At 41.6% G+C, this 24,873-nt stretch overlaps 4 protein-coding genes across 6 annotated transcripts in view; 2 read left to right on the top strand and 2 right to left on the bottom strand.

Moving 5' to 3' along the window:
* The first annotated feature begins 585 nt into the window (after positions 1–585).
* On the top strand, positions 586–6,858 carry xkr5a (XK related 5a). The gene is made up of 7 exons (XM_026340795.1): positions 586–781; positions 1,879–2,062; positions 2,265–2,449; positions 2,559–2,771; positions 3,071–3,240; positions 3,461–3,572; positions 4,666–6,858. The coding sequence occupies exons 1-7, from the start codon at positions 649–651 to the stop codon at positions 5,610–5,612; spliced, it is 1,944 nt and encodes a 647-aa protein (XP_026196580.1). The 5' UTR covers positions 586–648; the 3' UTR covers positions 5,613–6,858.
* A 155-nt stretch (positions 6,859–7,013) lies between these two features.
* Positions 7,014–12,690, top strand: tram2 (translocation associated membrane protein 2). The gene is made up of 11 exons (XM_026342007.1): positions 7,014–7,210; positions 8,895–8,958; positions 9,144–9,253; positions 10,171–10,287; positions 10,420–10,478; positions 10,557–10,641; positions 10,836–10,906; positions 11,121–11,225; positions 11,430–11,573; positions 11,896–12,053; positions 12,291–12,690. Exons 1-11 carry the CDS (start codon positions 7,091–7,093, stop codon positions 12,365–12,367), a joined length of 1,110 nt encoding a protein of 369 aa, XP_026197792.1. The 5' UTR covers positions 7,014–7,090; the 3' UTR covers positions 12,368–12,690.
* A 577-nt stretch (positions 12,691–13,267) lies between these two features.
* efhc1 (EF-hand domain (C-terminal) containing 1) lies at positions 13,268–16,789 on the bottom strand. Its single transcript, XM_026341523.1, has 10 exons — positions 16,625–16,789; positions 16,094–16,315; positions 15,715–16,002; positions 15,435–15,584; positions 15,058–15,244; positions 14,383–14,609; positions 14,148–14,288; positions 13,779–13,992; positions 13,532–13,672; positions 13,268–13,390 (listed from the first exon to the last, which is right to left on the bottom strand). Exons 1-10 carry the CDS (start codon positions 16,679–16,681, stop codon positions 13,362–13,364), a joined length of 1,656 nt encoding a protein of 551 aa, XP_026197308.1. The 5' UTR covers positions 16,682–16,789; the 3' UTR covers positions 13,268–13,361.
* Positions 16,790–17,387: 598 nt separating this feature from the next.
* LOC113149361 (protein eva-1 homolog A) overlaps positions 17,388–24,873 on the bottom strand; it is a 52,556-nt gene continuing 45,070 nt past the window's right edge. For all 3 annotated transcript variants that reach the window (XM_026341448.1, XM_026341449.1, XM_026341450.1), the window contains 3 exons: positions 22,085–22,219; positions 20,113–20,286; positions 17,388–19,235 (listed from right to left, as the gene is read on the bottom strand). In XM_026341448.1, the coding sequence (XP_026197233.1) occupies positions 18,856–19,235; positions 20,113–20,286; positions 22,085–22,219 (689 nt within the window). In that variant the 3' untranslated portion in view covers positions 17,388–18,855. The remainder of the gene's footprint in view (positions 19,236–20,112; positions 20,287–22,084; positions 22,220–24,873) is intronic.

The raw sequence follows: 24,873 nt of genomic DNA, 5'->3' as shown, positions 1-24,873 counted from the left end.
CAGATTCAGTATTAGTCATTTAACAGATTCGCTGTGTTTTTTCTTTGACTTGTAACGCTTTAAGGAGATATATCTTATCTTGTAAAGACAATGAAATATCATAAAACAACAGACGTGCTTCCTGTGATGGTGCACTAGCTTTGCATTATAAAAGGGTCATATGTAATGTTTAAAACACCATCCACTGATGTGACACCTTGCAGATCTTCAGCATTAAAGATGCACTCCTGATGCCCTGGAGACCCCAGCAAACCCTAACCTGTTGAGGAAGCAATGAAAGCAGAATATCCCACTGGACTGTATGTGTTAAATAACGCTTCATAAAAGCCAAACCCAGAGAACACTTATAATGGGAGGAAATTCAAATTCAGTGACAGGATATAAGTAAGACATATCAAACATTTATCGTTAAAGTAAGGATTAAGTGGAGAAGGCCTGTCAGGTGTGGGGATATGAGCCGGGTACAGTAACATATCCAGCAGGAAGGCCAGTAAACCGATGCCCCTTTAACACCGAGCTGTGACGTCACACTTTGTTGACGGGTGGGGGGGGGAGGCAGCGGGAGAAGAAGGGAGCGGATGCAGATCCACAGTGACGGATGCCCAGGATGATGTCTCCGGTTTATCCTCGCTCCCACCTGTCCCTCTCATGATAAACGCCGCGGAGGCTGTCGCCCGCAGGATGCCGTCGGTGGCGCGGCGGAGCGGGTGCTGGATAGCGTGGTGCCAGGCGGTCCTGCTCGGCGCGTCGGCGCTGGTGATCGTGGCCGAACGGAGCGCTCGTAAGTGGGCACTGAATTCCCAGCGGTAGCGGGCGGGCTTGTTTTCTGGCGCATGATCTGAAACAGACTCCCGTGGTAACATCAGAGCAGATCCTGTGCATGTAAATGTGTGTGGGTTCTTTTCGTTGGATATAATGAATGGGAGGGCTGTTGCTCAGCTGGGATGCTCCGTGCTGGAGCTTTTCCAGCAGCAGCAGCAGCAGCAGCCGTGCCTCCCATTAGACACCATTCATAAGGTGATACTATAGCACAGCCCTTACTACTGAATTTGCAGTTTTTTTCCCATGCTAGTTAAATACCAATGCATTGTTAGTCCAGCTGGGTTGGCCAGACTGGGGCCCCTGGTCATCCAGAGGTCATTCAGCAGAATGAAAAATGTAACCCTAATTATCAACCTGCCAGTATGAGCCAGTGTGTAGTATGGATGGGAATAATGCTTATAGGTTTAGCTTGCATCCACCCACCTACAAGATAAAATGAGGTATTATATTGTAATTTTAAGTCATATTGTTACTTTTAATACTAACTAGTATTCCAGTTAATGCACATCTGGAGTCTGTATTTAAAACACAGTGGATGATGATTTCCTGACTAAGCAAATCAATGGTGCAAGGGCAGGATGCAGGAGAGACAAGGTGACTGGATGTGTACAAAGTATGACATTGTCTTTAGCTGATATACCATTTCCAGCAGATAAAAATACGCCGCGCTGCTGGGGTTCAACAAAGGACAGAAAAAAATGGCAGTTTGTTAAACTGATCTGTACACTGATGCATTTCAGATCATTGACAAGTCTAGGTTTTAATATAAAAACAAATAATTGCAGGCTGGGCCAAAGCCCAGAATCAGACTCTGCTTCAAGCTTGAAGGTGTTTTTATCATCTCACTAAAGCAGCTTCCTCCTAAATGAAAGCACAGTCCCCTCCAGCAAGTTGTGCGTGCTCTTTAACTTCTTGAAGACTGGTCTCTTTTCAGTATTGTTTGTACAACTTCCTTTAAATCTGCATAACTGTATGATAAGTCATAATCATATGAGAGAGAAACCCAAAATACCTACGTCACCTTGCATGTGTGTGTCTGTATCTGTTTGTGTAAAGTGATCTACTGTATAGGGTTTTATCTTTGGAATGAGGAGACACAGTGGGCGGGTTTCACTCTCGGCCTCTTTTTACCGGGGACAGCAGTTCAGCTGCTAAGTGCAAAATGGTTCTATGACGATGGTGATGACAGGCGATGCTACCTCTCTGTTATACACATTCTGCACTTGGGCATCTTCAAAAGGTGAGATTTTTCCTGCTCCAGGACATTTAACATATTTAGAAAGTGTCTTTAGAGTTTAATCCAGGAAACAAACCATCCATAAACATGACACACATGCCCATCAAAGCACACTATATAAATGTGTTCACATTCTGTCATTGAAACCTTCTCATCACAGTGTATCACTTCTTTGGTTTCTCTATCTATCTCCCTCTGCTGGCAGATTGTGGGACTGCATGAGGACTGTGTTACGTATGCAGGGTTCAGTAGCAGAGCTTGGAGCTGCTGTGATGCAGCAGGCAGATGTTGCTGCCCTTTGGCTGCTCGAGGCCCTAATCCTCACACTGCCTCAGAGCCTGCTGCAGGCATATATTGTGCTGTCTACTGATGTGGGCATCATGTCACCAGGTAACTTATCCCTGGTTCTACTTGATGTTTGTGACAGGTCACTTGTTACTTTATGGACAATCTATGAAACGTATTTGTTTGTACTCTATCTTTCTCTTTTTTCCTTTAGTGGCCTATTGCTGTGGTCTGTGTGTGCTGTCCGTTTCCTGGGCATTGGTTCTTTACAGTAGAGCCTGCTGTCTTATCCGACCGGGCCACCTGGCCATGCCTCCGGCAGCCCTGCTGTGCCAGCTGGTGTGGAGGGCAGGCATGCTGGGTGCCAGAGTGACTTGCCTAATGTTTTTTGCCAGGGTCTTTAACTGGTGGGTCTGTGGAGTAGCAGGTGAGCAATAAGCAGAAACTTAAGTTTGATCCCCTTGAAAGGAGGAGAAATGGTGTGTTAAATGTACTAATCTAATACACAAATGCAAATAGAGATGCTTATGTGCACTGTCACCTAATATTTATGATTGATAAAAAAGATTTCTATTCCTGTAATTCACATTAAAGTAATTATCCTCCCAGTATTCCAGCATCTCAATCCAGATTTTCACTTGCTCCTCTGCATCAGCATGATAAAGACTGTATATAGATCCTCTGTTGCGCTTGGCCTTCCTAGTCTATTTTTACATTGACCTCCAGGTTTCCACTGGCTCACGGCCTCCTTCTGGCTGGTATCACAGCAACCAGACATCTGCACCGGCCCCTGGTGTTGGCGTTCTTTTAACGGCGTCATGGGGCTCGTCCACGTCTTCCTGTTTCTCAACATCAAAGATGGACCCTCTCGCTTCCGCATGGCCAGCTTTTATGCAGTAAGATGTGCTTTTCTGTTTTCATTTTTCAGTTTGATTCTTCTAGGGGTTTTTTTCAATATGTTTTTATACAGCACTGTGTCATGGCAAAAGACGAACACACATAAGTACACACAAGCAGATGAAGTGCATTATCATCCTTTCCTCTGCGTCTTTTAGTGTACATTGACGTAAAGCTCTCTGCAGATGACTGATGGTGTGACCTTCTCTCCTACCTCAGTTCATGCTCATAGAGAACGCCACGCTGCTGTTGGCTGCCTCCGACTTCCTCAGCGAAGCATCATGGGACAGCATGACCCTTCCCACCACTGTGCTGTGTAGCTTTCTCCTCGGTGAGTCAGTCTCTCTATCTAACCTCCCTGTGTTTCACAATCGATTTGTCTCACTTGTTTTTAAGTTCGATGTTTATAATTAGATCTGTGTAGTTTGTTGTGGTATGTGAGTAATACAAATGCAATGATGATTCACATAGGTTAAAAGTCATTTTAAGCAAAACACACTACGATCTGCATTTCTAGATTAAATGCAGCAGTTGATATTTAAGCATTATTTATTAAATAATAGCAATAATACAAATGTAATCAGAAAAGCAGTTCCAAAATGTTCATCTGCAGCATATTGTGCTTGATCAGAAATTTTTGAAACACCTGAACATGCTAAATAAATGGTGATTTTTATGTTGACAGTAGAATAATAAAGACTAGGATGATAGAATATCAAATCAATTAGTTATGTAAGAAAATCAGAGGTTGATAAATTTAGATTTTTGCATATGGTACTGTACCAAAGCTCTTTACACTCAAATAAGGTGTCAGAGCTTTAGGAGTAAAAAAAAATCTAATTACGAATGACATGTGACTAATAATGTTTAAAGCTTCAAACACGATGACTGGTGCTTCAGCAAATGCTTCACAGATTATGAGTCTCAGTGAAATATTGTGATATCCACTAAAAAGCTAAATCTTATGTATGGCTACATTTCCACTAGGGTGGTCCTGAATACCACTTTTTGGGCTCCAGAGCCTTAGTTTAGCAGATTTCCAGAGACCTGAAGTTAGTAGTGTTACAGATTTAATAACAAATAGGCCTCTGGGACGTATTGCCACATATCACAGTATTAAAATCTGTTGTGTGTTGTAAGGCTTTGGTTCTGCTCCTAGTAACAGCTGCTATTAGTTTTGTCGGCCACCAGGTGTCACTGCTTCAAATCAGTTTTTGGCACAAATGCTGAATAATGAAAGTCAGAAGTCTAGTTACAGATACTACTACAGATACTTTAGGTGAAGCCAGGATGGACATGCTGCTTTTACTGAGATTCAATGTGTTTCACTGTGATTTAGACTATATACTGTATATGAACTGTAAGGTGTATCAAAGCATATTAGATGTCCTAAAATCAACTATTCCCTGTCCTGTGCTTCCCAGGTGCCTCCTCTCTTGTGCTATACTACCGGTTCTTACATCCCAAGTCAACTGAGATCTCCCAGGGTATGAACCACAACCACATGGGCAGCACATGTATAGAACAGGGGGAGTCGTCCTTCTCTCTTGGGGACAAAAGTGTACCAGCTTCCTCCATTCAAAACCATGGCAGCTTCTCCCTCTCAGGAGTGGCTGGTTCTCTGCTAGAGCACCCAGGTACCTGTGGGGGTCAGCCTAACAGTGCCTGCCCTTGCTACCATCACCACTGGCTCTTGATCCGACTGGCCCTTAAAACAGGAGACCTAGGGAAGATCAACAGAGCCTACGGAGCCGGTGGAGCTGCAGCCATACTGGACATGGAGGAGTACAACCAAGAGTTTAAAAGTAACGAAGGTGCCACTATCACAGCAGGAGGCAGCTGCGAGGGCGTCTCCACCTCTGAGTCTCAGGGGAAAAGCCTAGCACCGCTCTCGGACTGCAAGGATGAGTTCCAGAGCGTGAGTGAACCCACATCGACGGAACATCCTGGAGAAGAGGATGACAGTCTGGAGATGGATAGCCCGCTGGAGTCGCCTACATCGGATTTTAAACGGAGCTCACCAGAGGGCAAGTCTGTGTTTGGAGACAGTCCAGAGCCATATTTCTGCCCTACAGAGTCGAGTTCAACCCTGTATTTTAGTGCTGATCCTCAGTCTCCCAGCAGCGCCAGTAACCCCCGTTTGGACCGGGACATGGGGGGTCTGGACCAGGGCATTCGGCTTAACTCCATCCCTAGTGATCCAGCACTTCACAGAGATGTCCGTGGGCTCATAGGCCGGGTCGGGCCGCGTTGCACTTCCACTCCTAAGTTGGACTCTGGACTGCTGGACTCCCCCTCCAGTGTCCCACATCTCACAGGTCCTAGGAGGCAGCTCATAATGTCCCGAAGAGATGAAGACGATAAATTCTAGCTTTCTGATGACAAAATCAGGGAAAGAGTAACAGCAACTTATCTAACATTAAAGGAGCACACCAGCTTTTTTGAAAGACTGCTTTTCATCTCTTCAGTGCTGTAGGATGAGAAGGCTGGCAGAAAATTTCACCTCTGTATGCCTATATATTTAGTACACTGTGGGCCAGCGTATATGCAACATCTTTGGGATAGTACTAGGCTAGCCTCTTCTCAAATTCTAAACTATTTTAAAAGCAATGCATTGCTCCAATGCTGAATACACAGAGGTGACACCTTCAGCAGTGTTTTCATCAGGCATTAAGTAGATAATTAAAGCTAATTAAGGAGCTCAAACACACCTTCTATTTGACAGCCAACAACATATTTTTCCATTCTGTCAGCAGCAATTGGATTTCAAAAGATATGAAGTGAACACAGGTAAACAACGGTGCAGATAGTAATTAGATAGTTGTATCAGTAAACATAACTAGAAACAGTTGCAGCTGCTTTATGATCTCGGGCAGTTGCTGGTAACTATCTTATAACCTGTAAATGCTGTTAATCACATTAACAATTGCCAGCTGTTGGGAGAGTAGAGAAATTATTCTTACTGTAGGTCTAAAGTGGGAATAAATATCTGACATTCAAATTGTTGCCATGTTTTTTTTCCAATTCACAGCATAAGCCAGAGTTTTGTTGGCTTCTAAAAAGCACAAATATCTTCTGTATCATACATATTTTGCTGTGGTTGTTTTGTTATTTCCATAAAGAAAAAAATAATTCCCAGTCCCCTGTATTCTTTTGTATAATCATGTCAACTGGCAATACAGGGCTAGTCTGTCAACCTGGCAAAACTGTGTTTGTTGTTTGAACTTTATTTACATGTTGACCATGTAATTGCTGAAATGTTTTTGGAATTTACCATATTTTGGAAAAGAAATGTCTCAGGCACTTACTTTAAAAAGCTTCCAAGTGTTTATTGTGTAATAATATGTAAAAAAAAAAAGATGCATATGAGGTACTTGTAGTGACTTTTTATGTGTTTCTTTATTGCTATTTCTAGATGACAAATGCATTTTTGCTCATTACTGTTCTGTAAAAGGGATGAAATCCACAAAACAAAGCAGTGAAACGATGCTGGGTTTTCTGTTGAACCAAGGTGACTGCCTCTATGACATTTTGAACTGTGAAGGCCACTGGTGGCTTTAAAATAAGCAATAAATAGCATTTGCTCGTCTGTTTCAATTTTGATAACTGGTTTCATATTTATGGCATCAAATTAAATCATTGTTGTGTCGAATTGTTAACGTGCTGCTTATTTGAAAGGTGCACTGCTGAACTGATGTTATTGTGGAAATGGCCTCAAAGAAGGTATTTATGTCACTGGCCCTTTAAGACGAGGCGCATGCGCACTCCGGCGATAAAGTTGACTCCTGAACTTCGTAGTCAGGAAAATTCAGATTTATAAAATAACAGGACAAACACCATTGAGTTAACATGGCATTCCGCCGAAGAAACAAGAGTTATCCTTTCTTCAGTCAGGAATTCCTCATTCAAAACCATGCCGATATCGTGTTCAGTTTGGTGATTTTCATTTTGATTGGGTTGATGTTTGAGGTGAGATGAAACTCTTTTTCTTCTCTCAGCTGTTTTAAGATGCGAAGCCTGCACTTTGTCCGATGTGATCGGGAGCTGTGTTAAAGTGGATCCGACGCCGTAGAAAGGACGATTGTTTAGTGTGAAGTGTAGTTTGTTGAGTCTTACCTTTCTATTAATCAGTTCCGTGGATGTGGAGGCTATCTGCTGCACTTTGGACAACTTTTGTGAACAATGACTGTTGCTCTGTTCGCCACGCGAACTAGAAAAGTTACGACAGGATTTAAAATGCAACTTCAAACTTCTACTTCTAAAGCAGCAATTACACATTTGGATTTGCACAGGACTTAAACTGGACTACAACTGGACAACTCCTGTTCGCTTAGGCAGATGTGGCTACTGAACAGCTACTTTATATTGCTTTTATTTTCCTAAAATGCACATGTTTTACACTCTTTATCACGTCTTGTTCCAATTTTAAGTAAAACCACTCCGCTGCAACATTTTGATACCAATTTGTGTCAATATTCACAGAAAACCAAAACGATACAGGAAACGCCGGGGTAGTAAAAGTAAAAGAACCATTGTTGGTTAGCATCAGCACCAGTAAACGTCCGTCATTGTAGGTTTTATTTTGAAAAACTAAACGGAAGCGGTAAGGCTTCCCGTTGCTAGCTTAATGCTACTAGTTAACTGCCACGTCTCAATCTCAGTTTCTGCTGTTGGCTGCTGTGGTTTCATCGACTCTACAAACTACCTGATCTGGGAAGAATCCACCACTGACATACAGCTAATGAATTAAATAGATGTTCGTGAAGCGGACATTTTCCCATCTACTACATCTCATGCAGATTTCCAGGCCGCCGCTTGGGCATTTAGCAAAGTTTCACTCCGGAACCCTGCTTGTGATTACACAGCTGGTCGTGCAAAAAATAAGCAGGGGATTTCCTTCATTTTACACAGTTTAGGAAAAAAAAAAAGAGAACTGTGCCGTATTTAGTCTTAACTTTGAGATGCTCACAGGTCATCTGTGGACTTGGTGTGCAAGGAGTGACTGGTGACTTGTTGAACTGGTGCCCCAGTGGCCCAGGATCAGCAGGATTCACAGGGAGACTTCATATTTTTCATTATAGGGATGTGTTTTGTTTTTTTTTATGCTCACATTTATTCAGTCAGTATGTCATGCTCTGCCCATCACATCTTAGAGTTTTAGATCATTATATTCTGGTGATTGAGAACAAATAATGAATGGCAAAGAGAAAAATACGTGAAATAATCAATCTGACAAGTGAAAATCTCTTTGTTTTAAAGTGATCACAAGCCAAAAAGTTTGGGAAACATTATCTACTACATCTCATCGCGGGGATGCTTGAAAATAACTTTGGGAAGCTCTGTTACAGCTTCCACATCCCAGGTGAATACAAGCCTTGTCATGCCAGACAGATTTCTCAGCTGTACTCCCTCAGGAATTCTGTCTCCAAGCAGCTAATTACAATACCAGGCGGGGAGGAATGACAATATAAACAACATTATATATTCTGAAAAGCCTGGATTCTTACTCTTATTCTCAAGCCCTCCACATACACACACACACACACACACACCTGCCATACAGCCATATACATCCTGTCAACGATGACCGACTTTTTTGCATTTAACAGGTTCGCTGAATATGTTGCTAATGACTATCTCCTCTAATTTCCAGGCCACAGCCAAGACGGCCATATTGTTCATTCAGCCTCAGTACAACGTCACCACACTATCACCAGGTATGCAGTGCAGTTGAGGACACGTTTTAACTCACTGACTCCAACTTTCACCTCCGCCCTTGCTCTCCTTGTGTATAACACACACAACTGTGGTTATATTGTGATTACAAAAACAATTCCTCCAGGATGTTTAACACACCTCTGACTGCAAACATGTGTTTGACCTCTCCTGTGTGTGTGCTTAGAGGGAGAGGTGACATTTTACCATTACGGATGGAAGGACTGTGCCACCATCCTCTTCTATTTCTTCATCGCCATCATTCTCCATGCGGTAGTGCAGGAGTATCTTCTGGATGTAAGTATTCTCTCAGCGTGGCAAATGCATGCAAATATACACTGATTATTGATTTTATTTTCCATATTGTCAACTGGATGTTTGCCTGTGCACCAATTCTTCGTTCCTGCATTCTCAGCTGACCTGCATTAAAATATTTTATGCAGCATCTAATTGGAAATACACAAATACCCATTTACCAGTTTAACACTTTATTTTCCCTATAGTTATTGCAAATTGATAGTCTTCTTTCTACGAATCAGTAGAAAGAAAATAATTATTAGAAAATACAGATCCATAACATAAAGTGTTACCAAAATCAATAATCAGCAAAGTTGGATGTTGATTTCATGATGTGTCACTTGTTGTTACCTACAGATGAAAGATGTCGGGTCTGTTTGCTGTTCCCACAGTCACACAGAAGTGTGCTATAAATAAATTATATTCAAAGTCATTAGACTGAAACCGAGATGTTTTTTGTAAAGGTGTTTGCATACAGATGCACTGTGAAACTTAGAGGGACGTGTTTAAACAGACCACATCAAAAACATAGAACTGAGCAGTGTGCTGACTAAATCCTACTGTTAACAGCTGGAAATTGCTTCAGTTCTCTGTGAGCTGTGGTGACAGGACGAGAGTAGCATTTGTGCCACCTGAAAGTATGAGCCGTTGTGTCACTGTTTAGAAATAGGCCACTGAGAAGGAATGGGGTTTTATTTTAGCTCCATCACCACAGTTTCCAGAGGGTTTGAAAGAATATCTCTCCAGAGAAGGGTTTTCAGCAGCAGCCATAAATAGTATCTGGTGTCTTTTCTTGTCCTAGTTATTCGTACAGTCATGACACTTCCTTGTGCATGACAATAACACGAGTCATTACGCCACCCATTATGAGTGAATACTGCTGCATTCACATGATCTGTTGTATTGTCATGTTGCAGAAAGTAAACCGGCGTCTCCACCTGTCCAAGAGCAAGAACACAAAGTTTAATGAGTCGGGCCAACTGTGTGTGTTTCACTTGGTTTCTAGTGTGTGGAGTTTTTACATCCTCATTACAGTAAGTGACATTTTACTCTACCCACAGTAGCTAGGGAAATGACACATATACATATGAAAGATGCCTGGGGGTTTATGGTTTGGTACACACACACACAAATAAACAACAGTTTTAAATGTTTTTTCCACACAGGAAGGATATATCTTGCATCCCAGTAGCCTGTGGGAGAACTATCCCCATATACACCTCAGGTAAGACTGCGTCACATTTGAGAAGCACGACATTTTTCCATTTGGTGTTTTTTTTACTTCTCTATATTTCTGATCCAGGTTTCAGGTGAAGTTTTTCTACCTCACTCAGCTGGCCTACTGGCTGCATGCCCTGCCAGAACTCTACTTCCAGAAAGTACGCAAGGTCAGTAAGGAAGCCCTGGGAACTGGAGCAGTTTAAGAGTGTGACTAGATAAGCGGTGTACATACGTGCATCTGTGTGTGTCGGTTTATGTATGTTCTGCATGTATGTGCAGTAGACAGAGACTGAGAAAGAACATAAGGTTCCAGGATTTGAAACTGTGGTAGCTTTGCAAATAAATGCTATTTGTTTTTCAGGAGGAGATTTCTCGCCAGCTGCAGTACATCTCCCTTTATCTACTACACATCTCTGCAGCCTATTTGTTAAAGTACGTATCCCGCTGAAGGAAGGAATTTGCACTTGCAAACTATGTATGGATAAAGAGAAAAGAAACTTAAAATAATAATGATTTAATCCAAAAGACAGTAATGTCTTACGCTTTCAGAATAACTTGGTGACTTTAGAGGTATTTAAATGGCTCTGTTGTTATTTTGTTGGCTCTGTCTTCTCACCTAATCTACCGCTTATACATCTCTCACCAGTTTGAGTCGTGTGGGTCTGGTACTACTCTTCCTCCAGTATGTGTCAGAACTAGGCTTCCACATTGCCAGACTCTTCTACTTTACTGATGAGAACCATCAGAAAACGTAAGTACCCTCACTGGGTCTAATGTTTTGTTGTTTTTGTTTATGTTTGATTGACGTATTCATACCACAAACACTGGTCTTAGTGGTACCCTGGCTGTTGCTTCATGTGTTTTCAGCACTTACGTTCCATTTTATAATGGCCTTCTTCTGTTTGATGATCAGCTTTTTATATTGACCATAACTTCACTGCGTGCCGTGTCACAGGTTTGACCTCTGGGCAGTCAGCTTTGTGTTCACACGGATGGCTACTTTGACTCTAATGTTTCTGGCTGTTGGATTTGGTTTGGCTCGCGCTGAGAACCAGGGGCTGGATTTGGAGATGGGCAACTTTAACACTGTACTGATAAGGTAAAGCCTTATGTAGGCATATGGAGAATATGGAAAAAATGACTCAAGTCCAACTTTTGTGGACAGAAATTCATTTTGTGGCACTGCTATTACTTCTTACAGCTTCTGTAACTGCTATGCAGTCAAAATCACTTGATGCCCATAAAGAAATGAGGGATTTTTTGTGTTTTATAGTTTTACAACATAAAGTCACGGTGGATGAAGCCAGTAATCTGATTGACAAAACATGACTCTTCTAATTTCAAAGCAAAAAACACATTAGAAAGTTATTTTATAAATTTGACACACAATGTCAAGCACTTCTTGCCTCGCTCCACTTCAGGATGACTGTTCTACTGCTGGCATGTCTGACCCAATCTTGGCTACTCTGGAAGTTTATCCGCTTCCAGCTGAGGCGCTGGAGGGAGTTCAGGCATGAACAGGCCGTTCGCAAGAAGGCTGCCACAAAGCAACCCTTACGGCCACTGAAGAGAGACTCACGTGAGTGTGAACACCTCGTCTAACATGTTTCAAAGTGCAGCTACAGTAGACGTGCGAAACAACAGTTACACAATATTGTAATTATCAGGAATGTGACTGGTCATGATTGCTGGCTTAAAGCACTTTCTCTTCCTCGTCATTCCCTGCATATTTGGATTTGCCCTGATCACAGTGACTCTCTCATGTGTGCTGTAATAGCAGATATTCTGACTTGTCCCTGCTCTCTCTGCCCACCAGTTGGTCACCATGAAAATGGACTTCTTAAAGCTGAGAATGGAGCATCTCCTCGGACCAAAAAGTTCAAATCCCCCTAAAAGTAACTACTCTGACTGACCTGAATAGTGGCCTTAGCCCAGGCTGACATTTCTCATCAGCACAACAGGGAAGATGGCAGCCACTGGCCACCAAGCTTCTGGTTGAGCACGTCCTAAGATGCTACAGGGACTCAGTCGCTACAGACTTTGGCTTGAATGCTGGAAAATGACATCCAAGGAATTCTCTCGAGCCCAACAGACATTTACTCTTTCATCATATCAGTATTTTTTTTTTTTTATACATCCACACAGCCTGCTATCCCACCCTAAGAAGCACCATTGTATGCAGAATAATTCAAATATAAAGTGAACACAGTGTATGACACACACTACAGTGTGCCAGTGTTGAATGTGTTAATGCATATCCTCATAAGTACTGTATTGGTTTTAGTGTTGTCTGACGTTGCAGCTGTGCACAGCTCTTTCCATTGAGCCGGCTTTGCTTGTTTTTTCGTCTGGTCCATTGGAGCAGAAAAATGTTACTGATGATATGAGCTTACTGTATGCTGGCCTTAACACTATCCCTTTATCATGTCAAAGGGATTTTTGGCCAGGAGTGGTCACCTGGGCTCCTCCCAATGATTTACATCTGTCTAAAATCCTACTTTTTGTCACTGGTCACTTAACAGATGTGTATCAAGTATGTATGTTGGATATTACCGCATGCCATTCCATGTTTTTTTTCTTTTCTTTTCTTTTGATTGTTTGTTAATTACTTTATTAAATAATGCAATTTTCTGAAATGAGGTGTGCTTGTGTGTTTTATTTTTTATTTATTGTTTACGCACATCTGTTGACAAAATGGTGAAACGCGGTCATTTTTCGGTGTTGAAGTAACCAATCGAAAGGTTTAATATAGGACTTAACGACTGAAGCATGTAATAAAGAAATCACCTTTTTTGCAGCAGGTCAAGTATTTATTTGTTTATCATGCCCAGAAACACTTTGCAAGATTCAGTTTCATTAATTCAACCCTTGTAGGGGTTGAATTAAGTCATGAAGATGGTTCTGCTGCTTCATCACCTGATAAAGAAATAAGTATAAGCATTCATTGTTGTTATTGCTCTATATGTTCTTTTTTTTTTTCTTCTTTTAAATGTCACCTACTCGTATAAAAAGAGTTTTTGGTGTTCTTTGATTGTTTATAATAGTCCCGTTGCTCACCTGGCTGGTTATTGGCCGTCCCAGCACACAGCTTCTGACGCAAAGAATCCAGTGTCTGAGAAGGAATCTGGCTGGAGTTGGATTCTAGGTATGTCAGCACATACTGGTCGGCATCGGTCAAAACAAAACGGTGGCTGAAAACTAAAAAAAAGAGTTTTTTTTAAAATGAGACACTGAAGTTTCTGAGTAACTACTCTTTTGGTAATCAAGGGAATTAATGCACTAATGCACAGGCTGAGCATGTTACCTTCCACAGTCGCACCAATCGCAAAATCTGCAGGTGAGTAGTACTCAGGATGTTGCACTGTAGAGTTCGGCTTAGGAATGCGTGTCTTTTCCAGGAATTTGCCGCCGATGATACCAGAGTTGCGAGTGGGCTTTTCATAAATACTGATCATGTCGTTGGACAGGAAGTAAGAGAGTATAAAACGTCTGCACTCGTCTTCAGGATTTAGGGATTCCTGGAGTGTCAGTAAAACAGGACGGCTCATCATTAGTCTGTTTGTGGTCAGTGGCTTTAAATGTACCTTTCTCTTTAATTTATTTCTTAGAAGTCATTCAGAAATGAATTGTAGTCAAAGAAGCAGCACAGATACATTAAGAAATGCTGTCTCACCAGTCTGGCACTGTAGCGCAACACTCTGTGGTCATTCTCCAGCATCTTTAGCACATTCTTTTTGGGAGGCTTAGGAATTAGAGACAAACAATTCTGCAGAGAGTCTTCAAGTGAACCGAAGCCATTGTAGTGAGGAACCTCCTATTAACATAGACAATGTTGATGCATGAGGTTAATGTGGTGACAAATAATTCTCATTTGTTTTGTAAAAGAATGAAACAATTCTGTTTCTCACCATCTCTTTGCCCTGAAGTGTGTCGACCTCCTTTGGTATCTCAGTGGGTTTCATCTCTATGTCTGGGTGGTTCCTCTGGAAATACTCTTTCGTGAAGCCATCACAGTCATACAGCTGAAAGCGACGGCCAAGCAGTGTCACTGTTTGACCCACCCGGAAGTCTTTGGGTGAATAGTATTGATCCACTTCATCTTTTGAGACTTCAAGCACACAGCTGGGGAAGGTCACTGGAAATAAATAAGAAGCAATTTAATAGGAAAATATCATTATTGGATCCTTTGCTGTTATTAACTAGTTTGAAATCTCAAAATTCAGTTTTTCTTGATCATTCTTTCTGATAGATTGCAGCTAAAAATATAGGTATAACAGCCAAAGTAATGTTGTCTTCACAAAATCAGTAATAGCTACTGTAACTGAACCAAGTCATATGCTTCATTATGGTCTTGTTGTTAGGGAATATTCCACATATTTACTTAACTCATAACTGTTCATACATTTTGAAAAACAAATACATCCATGTTAAGCAGTCACATAAATTGTCTAGAAATTACATTTAAACCAATTCAGCCGTTTTCTGTTTGATGTTGTTGAAATCATCAGTCTGTACTACTTCTCCCTACTCTATCAGATCAAAGGGAATTTAAATATATGACTAAAGGTGACATTACATCTCACCTGGTTTGAATTTCTTGGGCAGCCTCTGTCTGCGCATCAGGACAGGGAAGGGATCCCGGCCACTGTTGGGTTTATGGACTTCTCTGATCTCAACTGTGTCGTCCACCAGGAAATACTGGATGGTAACGGGCTTTGTGTCCCCAAACAGAGAGTCAGAGTCGTCCCACATGGCAAAGAAGCGGAGCACCTGACAGGGAAGGGTATAGATATTCTCTCACTACAAATACTCACTTGTGCTGCACTCTATATGAAAGTAGGTCTTTTGTTTTGTGTCTTACACAGATATACTGTCTTACTCCTGCTTCTGTTCACAGTGGTTCAGATTAGGGTTTGTAATGGTTCCCCAGTGAGTTTGGAATGAAGGGAATTTCTTTTACCTTGCGGTCCATGGTGAGAAACTGGTGCATGCGGTCAAATTCAGGGGGTGTTCTGTAGAAAGGCTGAGGTTTTGTGCGACGTTTGTTGTAAGGATCCTCTGGCATGGGCTCAGGGTCGTTCACAACCATGCCCTCACTTTCCATAAATTCCTATATAGAGTCAATGAGGGACAGACACAGACAGGAGTATATGTAAAACAGCAAACCTGCTGAAATCATCTATATTTTTGTATTAGATACACACTGAATAAGACCAGAGCATTCATACAAAGTGCTGCACCTTTGTAAAAGCATCACACTGTGTGATGCGGTACTTGACCCCATACACCTCCAGGTCCATGCCGAGGTTAAGGTCTTTCCACTGGTAATACTCTCCACACTCATTCTTGGGCAGACGCTGCCGTTTGATCCTCTTCCCTTGTGGTATCCCAGAGTTTTCCACCATGGGCTCAATGATGCACATGCTGTCATCCTCAAGGTAGTAGTAAATGACCACGGGACGAACACGGTACAACTCTTCAGGGGAATACAGGACGTCTTCCTCAAAGTATGCGTAGAACCTCAGCACCTACAAGACAAGAGGTCAGTAAAACAAACATTGGTAAGAGAGGAAATCCATTGATAAAATCACTATATCAAATGCCGCGGTGGCACTGTACCTTTTTGTCAAGGGCCACATGAGCTGGGATGAAATCCTGAGCTAGACTCTCCTCTGAGGAGCCGTATGTAAGATCTGATGGTCTAACATCCAGCTCACTGAGCTCCTGCTGGATCAGGTGCTCAGATAAAAGAGGATCCTGTCCAATGCCAACAGTGGGGCGACGGGGCAGAGCATAGCCATTCATGTAGTTCAGTGTTTGGGGGCGATGGAAGGCTGACTTCTGCAGAGAAAGATCACAGAGAGGAGTTAGTTAAGGTGAATCACAATAAATGTGCAAACATAGCGGTTTACTGAATATTAACAGTGATGCAAATGAGCCACACTCAGTTATTAGGTTATTATTTATTATTAGGCTGTGTCAGTCTCTGCTGGACACAATAATACATTACAATCTCAGAGAAATTCGCAAATTGTACTGACACAAGCTCAACAACAACAGATTTTATTGAGGTAAAGTGAAACCTCAGCTGCGTGTCTCACGTTTTAAATGTAATGATGATTTTATTATCTAGCGTTAACACATTCTTACCGATACATCCCGGAAAGTGTATCCTGGTAAAAACGGTAATCCATGACGGTAATCCATGGCTGCTGACTAGTTGTTAAGTATTGTTTTTTTTAAATATAATATTAAATGTTGAACTGTGTTTTCTTTCTTATCCCTCGTTTGTCTGGTGCGTGAAGCTACGAGACAGTTTACAGTATCCATGGAAACCACACAACTCCACAAAGGAGTTTTAAAAAGTATTAAAACGAAAAATAAATATATTTAAATACAACATATTTAGACCGAAACACAGAGGAATTTAAATATTAACGTAGATCAGCCATAAATTTTATAATAGTAATAATAGAAACTAAAATATTAATGTGATATTCGTGTTTTATTCCGCTAAATTATGTGGGCAAGTGTTTAAATGAGCTACAATAAACTCACATAGCTAGTTAATGCTGCATATAAACGTATTTACTATAGCAATTAATAACTTTATTACAATATTACCTTATATTACACTTACTGTAGGGCACCGCAATTACCACCAGGGGGAGATCAACGCCAATTAATCCCAATGAAAGTGTCCGCAGAACATCCCAGCCACACAAGTTTATGAGTCCATGATTACCTCATCACACTGTTTGGATTTTCTCTCTGTATTTGCACTACTAAAATTGTTATTACATTACGACAAGGCAACCATTGTGCATAAGTGGTTCCACAGGCACGGTGCACATTAAACGTACAATTTAAGATGCATTTCATTTCATAGTATTCAACAAAAGAACTAGTCAGGTTATTTTTGAAGATAGTTTATTCCAAGCACAGGAGTCATAATTTGGTCTCATTTTACCAGCTGCTGGCACAATTACAAAACTTTATAGAGTGACTCTAATGTGTCCTGCGTACTTTAACTCTTATAATACCAAGCCTTTTATGAAAACTATACTTATTTCTCTGCTTGAATCCAGGGCAGTGCATAACTGAACTCAACTCACAATAGCTTATATTATTAAACTGGAAATACTCACTACATTTGTTCAATGTTCACTGGAAATGTGTTTTGGAGCGCTGGTTCCTTCTTTCGAAATTTGAACAGTTGCAAAATCCATTGGTACAAAATTGGCATAATTTTATTACATTAATTTACATCTGGTGAAATAGCAAGTGCAATGTTTGACAGAGACATTCTGGGTTTACAAACGCTTCATGCAAGTAAAGCAACAACAAAGGTAAGCTTGACATTTCCAATTAATAAATTATTTGACCGGTTATTGAGCGATACACCAGCTGCACTCTTGATAACATTGACTGAATAGCTAGAAAAGGCACAGCACTGTGAATTCAACATACTGTATCAAAAATAGGGTTAAATTACTAAAACCTCTTTGAGGCTCTTCATATGATTTTTTTTTCTATTTCTTTTCTTTAAATGCTGACAAAGCTGTTTGAATGGGCCGACCCCCTTCTTAGGAAGTAAATACATCAACCAAACACAGAAACACTAGGATTGCATCCCTGAGGTGCCAGACAACCTTCGCCAAGTATAAAAATATCTCATAATAAACCATATTGAGAACAAAAATACACATCAATAAACTATTAAATATTATAAAATAGATTTAATAAGGGTTGAGATGAATTCCCCAAATATCTTTTTGGTTTTAGAAAGTTCAAAAGGCAGCAAGGTTATTCACTGTGGAAAGATTGTCTTAATTTGTCTCATCACTATACTTTCTGGATTAAGCTGTCCCTCTGTACAGTCCAAACTTGAATACTGGAGGGCGCTGAGCATAAAGCTCCGAGTGTCACAGTCTCTGCAGCTGCACAGTGTTCTGTATGAAACAGACCCAGCTGAGGCCTTGGTCCTTCATTCACTGTGTAGTCTCTGCAGGTCTGCTTGTGTCTAAGGCAGCTAACTCATAAATCCCCACTTCAAAAAAGGGCCTGCTGAGGTCATGGGCAAGGCAGTGTAGCCTTTCACCTCTTGCTTCCGGCAGAATGAGGCAGCTAAGAGGTGAGCTTACCATGCAGAGAGGGAGCTTATTCTGTTAGTGAATGGGGTATAGCTTATGATACCCAAAGGAATATGCAAACCAGCGGAGAGGGAAGTCAGCAAAACCCTCCATTGTTCTCGTCAGTATGAGTCCACAAACACTGTTGCATGCTTGCTTATAAAGCTTCACCGGGCCCCTTCCAATCCAAGCACATCCTAATTTTTGTTCAAGTCAAGTCAGCTGTCTGTCAGAAGCCTTTCAGCAGTCCTAGTAATAGCGATTGAGGCTACGTGTCCCAGGTATGTCCGGTTGGCCATTCATCCAGATCTCTCGGATGATTCGCTCCCTTTCCTCGAGCCTCTGTGCTCGTTCCAGTTCCTCTGCCGACGTGAACACGTTCATGTTAAGCGTGCGTTCAAAGCGACGGTGCCTCCTCGCTGACAGATCTGAAGTGGTGTCCCAGTCTGAGTCCGAGTCGCTGGAATCGGAGGACGAGTCAGCGGGGTGTGCTCGCTTTTTGGCAGGGGGCCGCTGGCGGGGCTGACAGTCGGTGCGGCAGGAGATCTGGACCACGAGGGCAAAGAGTGTGAGGAAGAGGCCCAAACACACGCCGCAGACGAAGAAGAGCGCTGCCCTCTCTGGGTGGTCTGTTATAGGGGAAACAAAAATGGAGGATGTTTCGTGAAGTTCTTATGAAAAACATGTTTAATATTTAATAATAATATTTATTGGATGTTTCTGACTGATGTTGGGTCTCTTTATTTTTTATTTTTTATTTTCCTCTGACCTTTTCTGGACACGGTCTGTTATAAAATAATTCACTTGACAGCTCACTCACTGTAATGAACATTGGCTGCACACTTGTTGCTCACATGACTCACTTCCCTGGCTTGGTCTCTTGGTTTGGTTATAATGTGTCATGAATTCTGCCAACGCTGCTGTGTGCATCTCCACATGTCCCACCACCACGAGCTCAGGGTGAACAACACTTCACTGCTGTTCCCCTCAATAGGAAGACCAAGCCAAACATCCTGTCCATGTCCACTGGCACTGTCTTGTTGCTCAGTGTTACCATTCAGCCATACAATTATTACAGTATATATCAAATGTTAAAAAAATGCTAATGCTAAAAACTGACCAATGTACAGTGTATGCCTGATATTTTTCTTTCACTTTGTGTGCTTTTACTTTCTCTATGTATAAACAGTTAATTTGAGTGGGAGGTAGTAAAACAGGAATAATCCAAACACCCAAACTCGTCCAGCATCTGGTTTACCAGCTGGCTGGAGCGGGTGACTGACAGTGTGTGCAGTGTGTGTATATCCTATCTCAGTCTAACATCTGCATTCCTGTGGCCCACATCTACCTTTTCCAAATTTCCTTTCCGTTTCAGGAAGCAGGTTTGTACCCAAATGATAGCATACCACCCACGGGTACAACACATAAAACCCATGCAAACATCACTGGTCAAGACGCTAGGTTACTTATGTGGTGTGATGTCCGATTATATGAATGTTGCCCTACCTGATATGTAGTTGTAGGCTGCCAGTGCATTGCTGATGAAGGCCATATTGGCACCAGAGGTGGAGTTGATGATGGGATTCATCCCTCTGGGTCGCAGTGGACGTTCTGCCCCCTCTCTTCCGGTTTCTGTAGACTTCTCCTCGTCGGGGTTTGTCTCCCTAACCACCTTCTTATCTGCAAAAGACAAAAGAGCAGGACGGTTCAGTTTAACAGCACAAACCAGATTGCATAGATGGGTAGATCATTTAGCAGTTTCTTTATTTAGAAAAAAAAAACCCATGGGTTTGCAAGGTTTCTTTTGTGGAACATAAATAAACTTTGACATCAGAATCTGTGGCAACACATGCAGTGACACATAAGCAGTGTGCTGTAAACCACATCTACAGTCAGAATGTGACGGCACTAGTGGGTCATTAACAGTAAATCGGTACTGTATTGTCTCTGAAGTATAATGACTACAGTGTTCAGTATTCGCTGCGTCATCCTAAGTGGTTTTCAGATTTTAACAGATTTGCTTATGTAGAAAGATGCATCACACATAACAACACACACATGTTCACCGAGAGCTGTCTGATTCAGAAGATAACACAACATCCGCTTCTGTCCAATTCATTCAGGTCATTAAGGAACAGAGAGCCACATGGAAAACATGTGTACTTTGGCAACCCAAAAGCTCCCCAAATCCCCATCTCCGAAAACAATCTATTTATAGATGGGAATGACTGTTTCCTCCATGGGACTTCCATCACAGCACGACTTCCATTTCAGTACTTACATGCTGCCTTGTGTTCCAATACTTTTGTTTACTTGAAATTAGGTAATCTAATAGGTGCTATGCTATTTAATTGCTATTTATGCTTTTAATGTATTAAAACACCATTAAATAAAAGATGAAATTATGACTTTTTTCCCATAGTCATTTTTGCTGTTCCAGTCTTTTTTGAGTACAGATGCCTCTAGTTAACCTTGAATGATGGATGCCTCAAAACAACCCTTAAGATAAGAGAGCCAAAATAAACATACAGCATATAGTTCTGTGACCTGTGATTTAAGGATCTGCGTGTGCATAGTCATATTTCCATACTTGATATTTTTTGTCAGTGTAGGTAAGCCTGCTTTGGTAAACTGTCACACACACCAGTGACCTCTAATTGCAGAGCTTCTAAGGTGTGTTAGGCCCTCATCATCTGATAAATGCTGTTTAGACTGGAATTGCTCACTGAGGAGGTAAATGTTTCCACCTGGACCTACTACTGTGACACACACATCAGCTAGCATTCGACCAACTAACCACAATCCCACTATTTGACACACGTAGAAATAGATGGACAAATAGATTACTGAAGATTGCCGAACAGATACAAGATAAAGGAATAGCTGATGCTGTTATAATGAAATATGTGAATTAAGAAGACACTGCTAGCATCTTCTTCTCCCTCCGTAATGTTTCCTCTTTAAATGTCTGACTTTTTCACATGAGCTACAGGTGAAATGTTGGAATCCAGTGCAAGGAAGTGAAGCTATTCATGCATTAGGAGCTGTAAGAACTGCAGCACACTTCTCCTGCCCGTTCCCTTTTCTCGAATCCTCTTTCTTTGGTCTGTCCTTCTAATCAGTTCAGTGGGGAGCTGAACAGAGTAATTGGTGTGCTGGACCCAGGCCACTTTCCCTCTGGAGTAAAGCTTCGTTTAAGTTTCCTTCTCCTCTTTGCCATTCTTTCATTTTATTGTCTCCCTCTTTCGCTCTGTAGGAGTTTGACATTTAATAGACTAATTTAACTGTAGACATAAGGAAACAACTGAACCTGTGTGACCTTAAAAGTACATACATATATGTCCTGACTTCAGCCCTGAATTACTGAACCTTTTGATGACTGAGAGAACAGAAGACTGTTTAGCGTTAGCTACTCTCTATGGGGGGCTGAGTGTTTGTGGGAGAGTGGATCAAGTGATGTGTTTGCTGTTTTGTTCACCTGGAACAGTGTCAGGTCTTCTGACCGGACTCCCCTCTGGAGGGCTGTCTCCTACTATGTTGGGGTCATGGGCGCTCGGAGGTGCGGAGTACACTGATGGCTCGGTTTCCTGCTCTTGAAGCAACTTCTTTGGAACTTCAAACAGAAGGATAAGAGAAATACAATAAAAAATTATCAATCAAGACCATCTTAGCACAGACATATTAACATATTCAGCATTTAGAGGCTGGAACTAGTCGATTTTCAAACATAATTAAAGATTTTATCAGTTTTCAACATGAAAAATGATTTAGATAAAATGTTAGTTTCACATTTCATTTATGATAAATTGAGAAGGTAAATAAGGAGAATATGGCAATGGAAGAGTGAGGAACAGTTACAGAAGGCATCTCCGTCATGATTCACACACTTCTCATGACCTTCACTGTGATTCCCGAAAGTTAAACTGCCCCCACTTCATTCCCCAACCTCACAGTGTCCTGTGAGTCAGGGAGTCTGCACTCTTTCCCCCAGACACAAACCCACAATGTAGTGGGCTAAACATTCCTGCCCGCTCACATGTGGTTTTGGAGGCCGGGCCATGCTCCGGTCACCGTTAGTCTGCCCTCTCAGATCAATGGTGATTTATAGCTTTACAGATCACTGCCTGTCCAGCTTACTGCCTGCTATTCTTGCATTATCATTGCTCCTGAGAAACAAATAGCCAATGAAAGACAATCTGCTGCCTGATTTTGCTGACCTCAGTAGCACTAATAGTAAAATTGTGACTTGTGACTTGGGGTAAAAATGGACCATTTGTTTAAACAGCGGTGAATAAACACACTGATCAAATTTCCAGAGACGGACTTTGGATGTTTTCCAAAAGCCAATCAAATTGCCGGAAAGAGCAACACAAACCTAACAAAGCGCCCCTCCACTGGATTCTCTTTGTGCCCTCGACACATTATATGTTTTTTTCCAGCTATAGCCAACCATGATGACAGGGAGGAACATTTGACTACTGACATTTACAAGTTTGCGGTAGAGATTAACAGAAAATATTGGTGAAGGGATTGCTCCTGGCCAAACTGGAGATGTTGCATGGTGTGTATAATCCTACACCACCAATACCATGACATTACAGCAGTGGTACACATTAGAACAACATATCATAACAGTAGCTGTCCTTGAGGGCCTCATTCCTATACCATAGATGGAAAATTCATAAAAGTTGTTTTGTTATACATTTTAAGCTCCATTAGACCTTACAGCAGATATTATTTTGTGATATTGTGATATAACATACTAAATGTGGATCAACTAGAAGCTGGTGTGGTAGAGAAATAATTGCTTTTAGCGAGCTTGAAGTTAATAATTGAAGGTTATTGTTAAAATTATTAACCATTCATTCATCAGTTAATTCATCATTAACTTTAAGACAAAGCCTTGAAAAACATTCTTTATATTATAGACATGCCCACTGAATAGAGAAACCTACATGTAGTAATGTAGATCCAGTTTCTTCTTGCCATGAGGCTTAGCGAATGACTTCTGATCTCTCTACTGCATATTTTTGTACACTGTCTAGTAAGTTGCAACTTCCAGATACATTTGAATACCATTCTTTGATTACATCATCTCATGTGGCAAACCACACCAATCTGTCATCTAAATAGGTTAAAAAACCAAGACTTTGAAATCTTATTTTATCCAGGTCTGGTTGGCACAAAATAAATAAACACAGCTCCCATATGAGGAGGTGAAAAGGCAGCCAAATTAAGGAATGGGATTCGATCTGGCAGCTCCCCCTGTCCTTCATCATCAGTCTGACACACTAATCATGGGTCTTAAAACTCCACCACTGCCATGCTGCCACCATCCCCATGCCACGCCCTGATTACAGCCTTCTGATTGGCTCTAATTGGGTGCACATGTGGCTCAGGGTCATAGTTGAGCGACGCCACAGCGACGTCTCTCACACATGCACATCAACTAAAGGGAATATAATTGACACACAGTGCACATGACTATAAATGTTCACAGCTAGAGAAAATGCATGCGTACACACATAACGTGTGCAGAAACACACACTTAAAACACGTCTAACTCCCGGACATCCCTCGATCCAAACTGTCATTTCTCCTTTTATTTCTCTACAGGCTTACTTTGTTGGCAGAAGACAGTACAGTATAGTAAACTGCCTGCTGCTTGTCTAAAAATAATTGTCAAAAAGCTGAAACCTCTCGAAGCAAATGGCCACAAACCACACTTACTGTAAGGAGCCAAGCAGTAAAAACTGAATCAGTAAAATAGGGAAAGAGGACTGCAAGGGAGAGAAACCAAGTACATAAATCACACTCTATAGCCTGCATTATAATGACATGGTCATATTAACGCAGGGCAAATGAGTCCTCACATTTCTTAATATAACTCCATGACATGGGACCTGTGCCAGTGTTGTACCTCTCAGAGCCCTGGATCGCCACAGGGAGCGAAGATACGAGGCGGGAAAAAGTGCCCATAACAATGGCCTGTGTTTACACTGGCAGAGCCCAGCTTTGTTTTCACTGGGCTCTGCAGGCCAGAGTGTGTGTGCATGTCTGTAGGTGTCTGTGTTTGTGGGCCATATGCTGACCCATGCAGAACACAGTTAGGATAAAGCCTGGTAAGCCAGAGGGGATATAATGAAATATTAAACCACCCTAAATCTGAAATGAGATCAGACCTCGGGGCAATAATTTGAACATGCTTCAGCCTATATGAGCGCACAGTATGCGGGGGTCTGAATATTTTGGGTATTGTTTCAGTAA

This window comes from Anabas testudineus, chromosome 24, assembly GCF_900324465.2.
Source record: "Anabas testudineus chromosome 24, fAnaTes1.2, whole genome shotgun sequence".
NCBI classification, from domain to species: domain Eukaryota; kingdom Metazoa; phylum Chordata; class Actinopteri; order Anabantiformes; family Anabantidae; genus Anabas; species Anabas testudineus.
The sequence above is the reverse complement of the archived record's forward strand: the minus strand, read 5'-3'. Positions and strand labels throughout refer to the sequence as shown.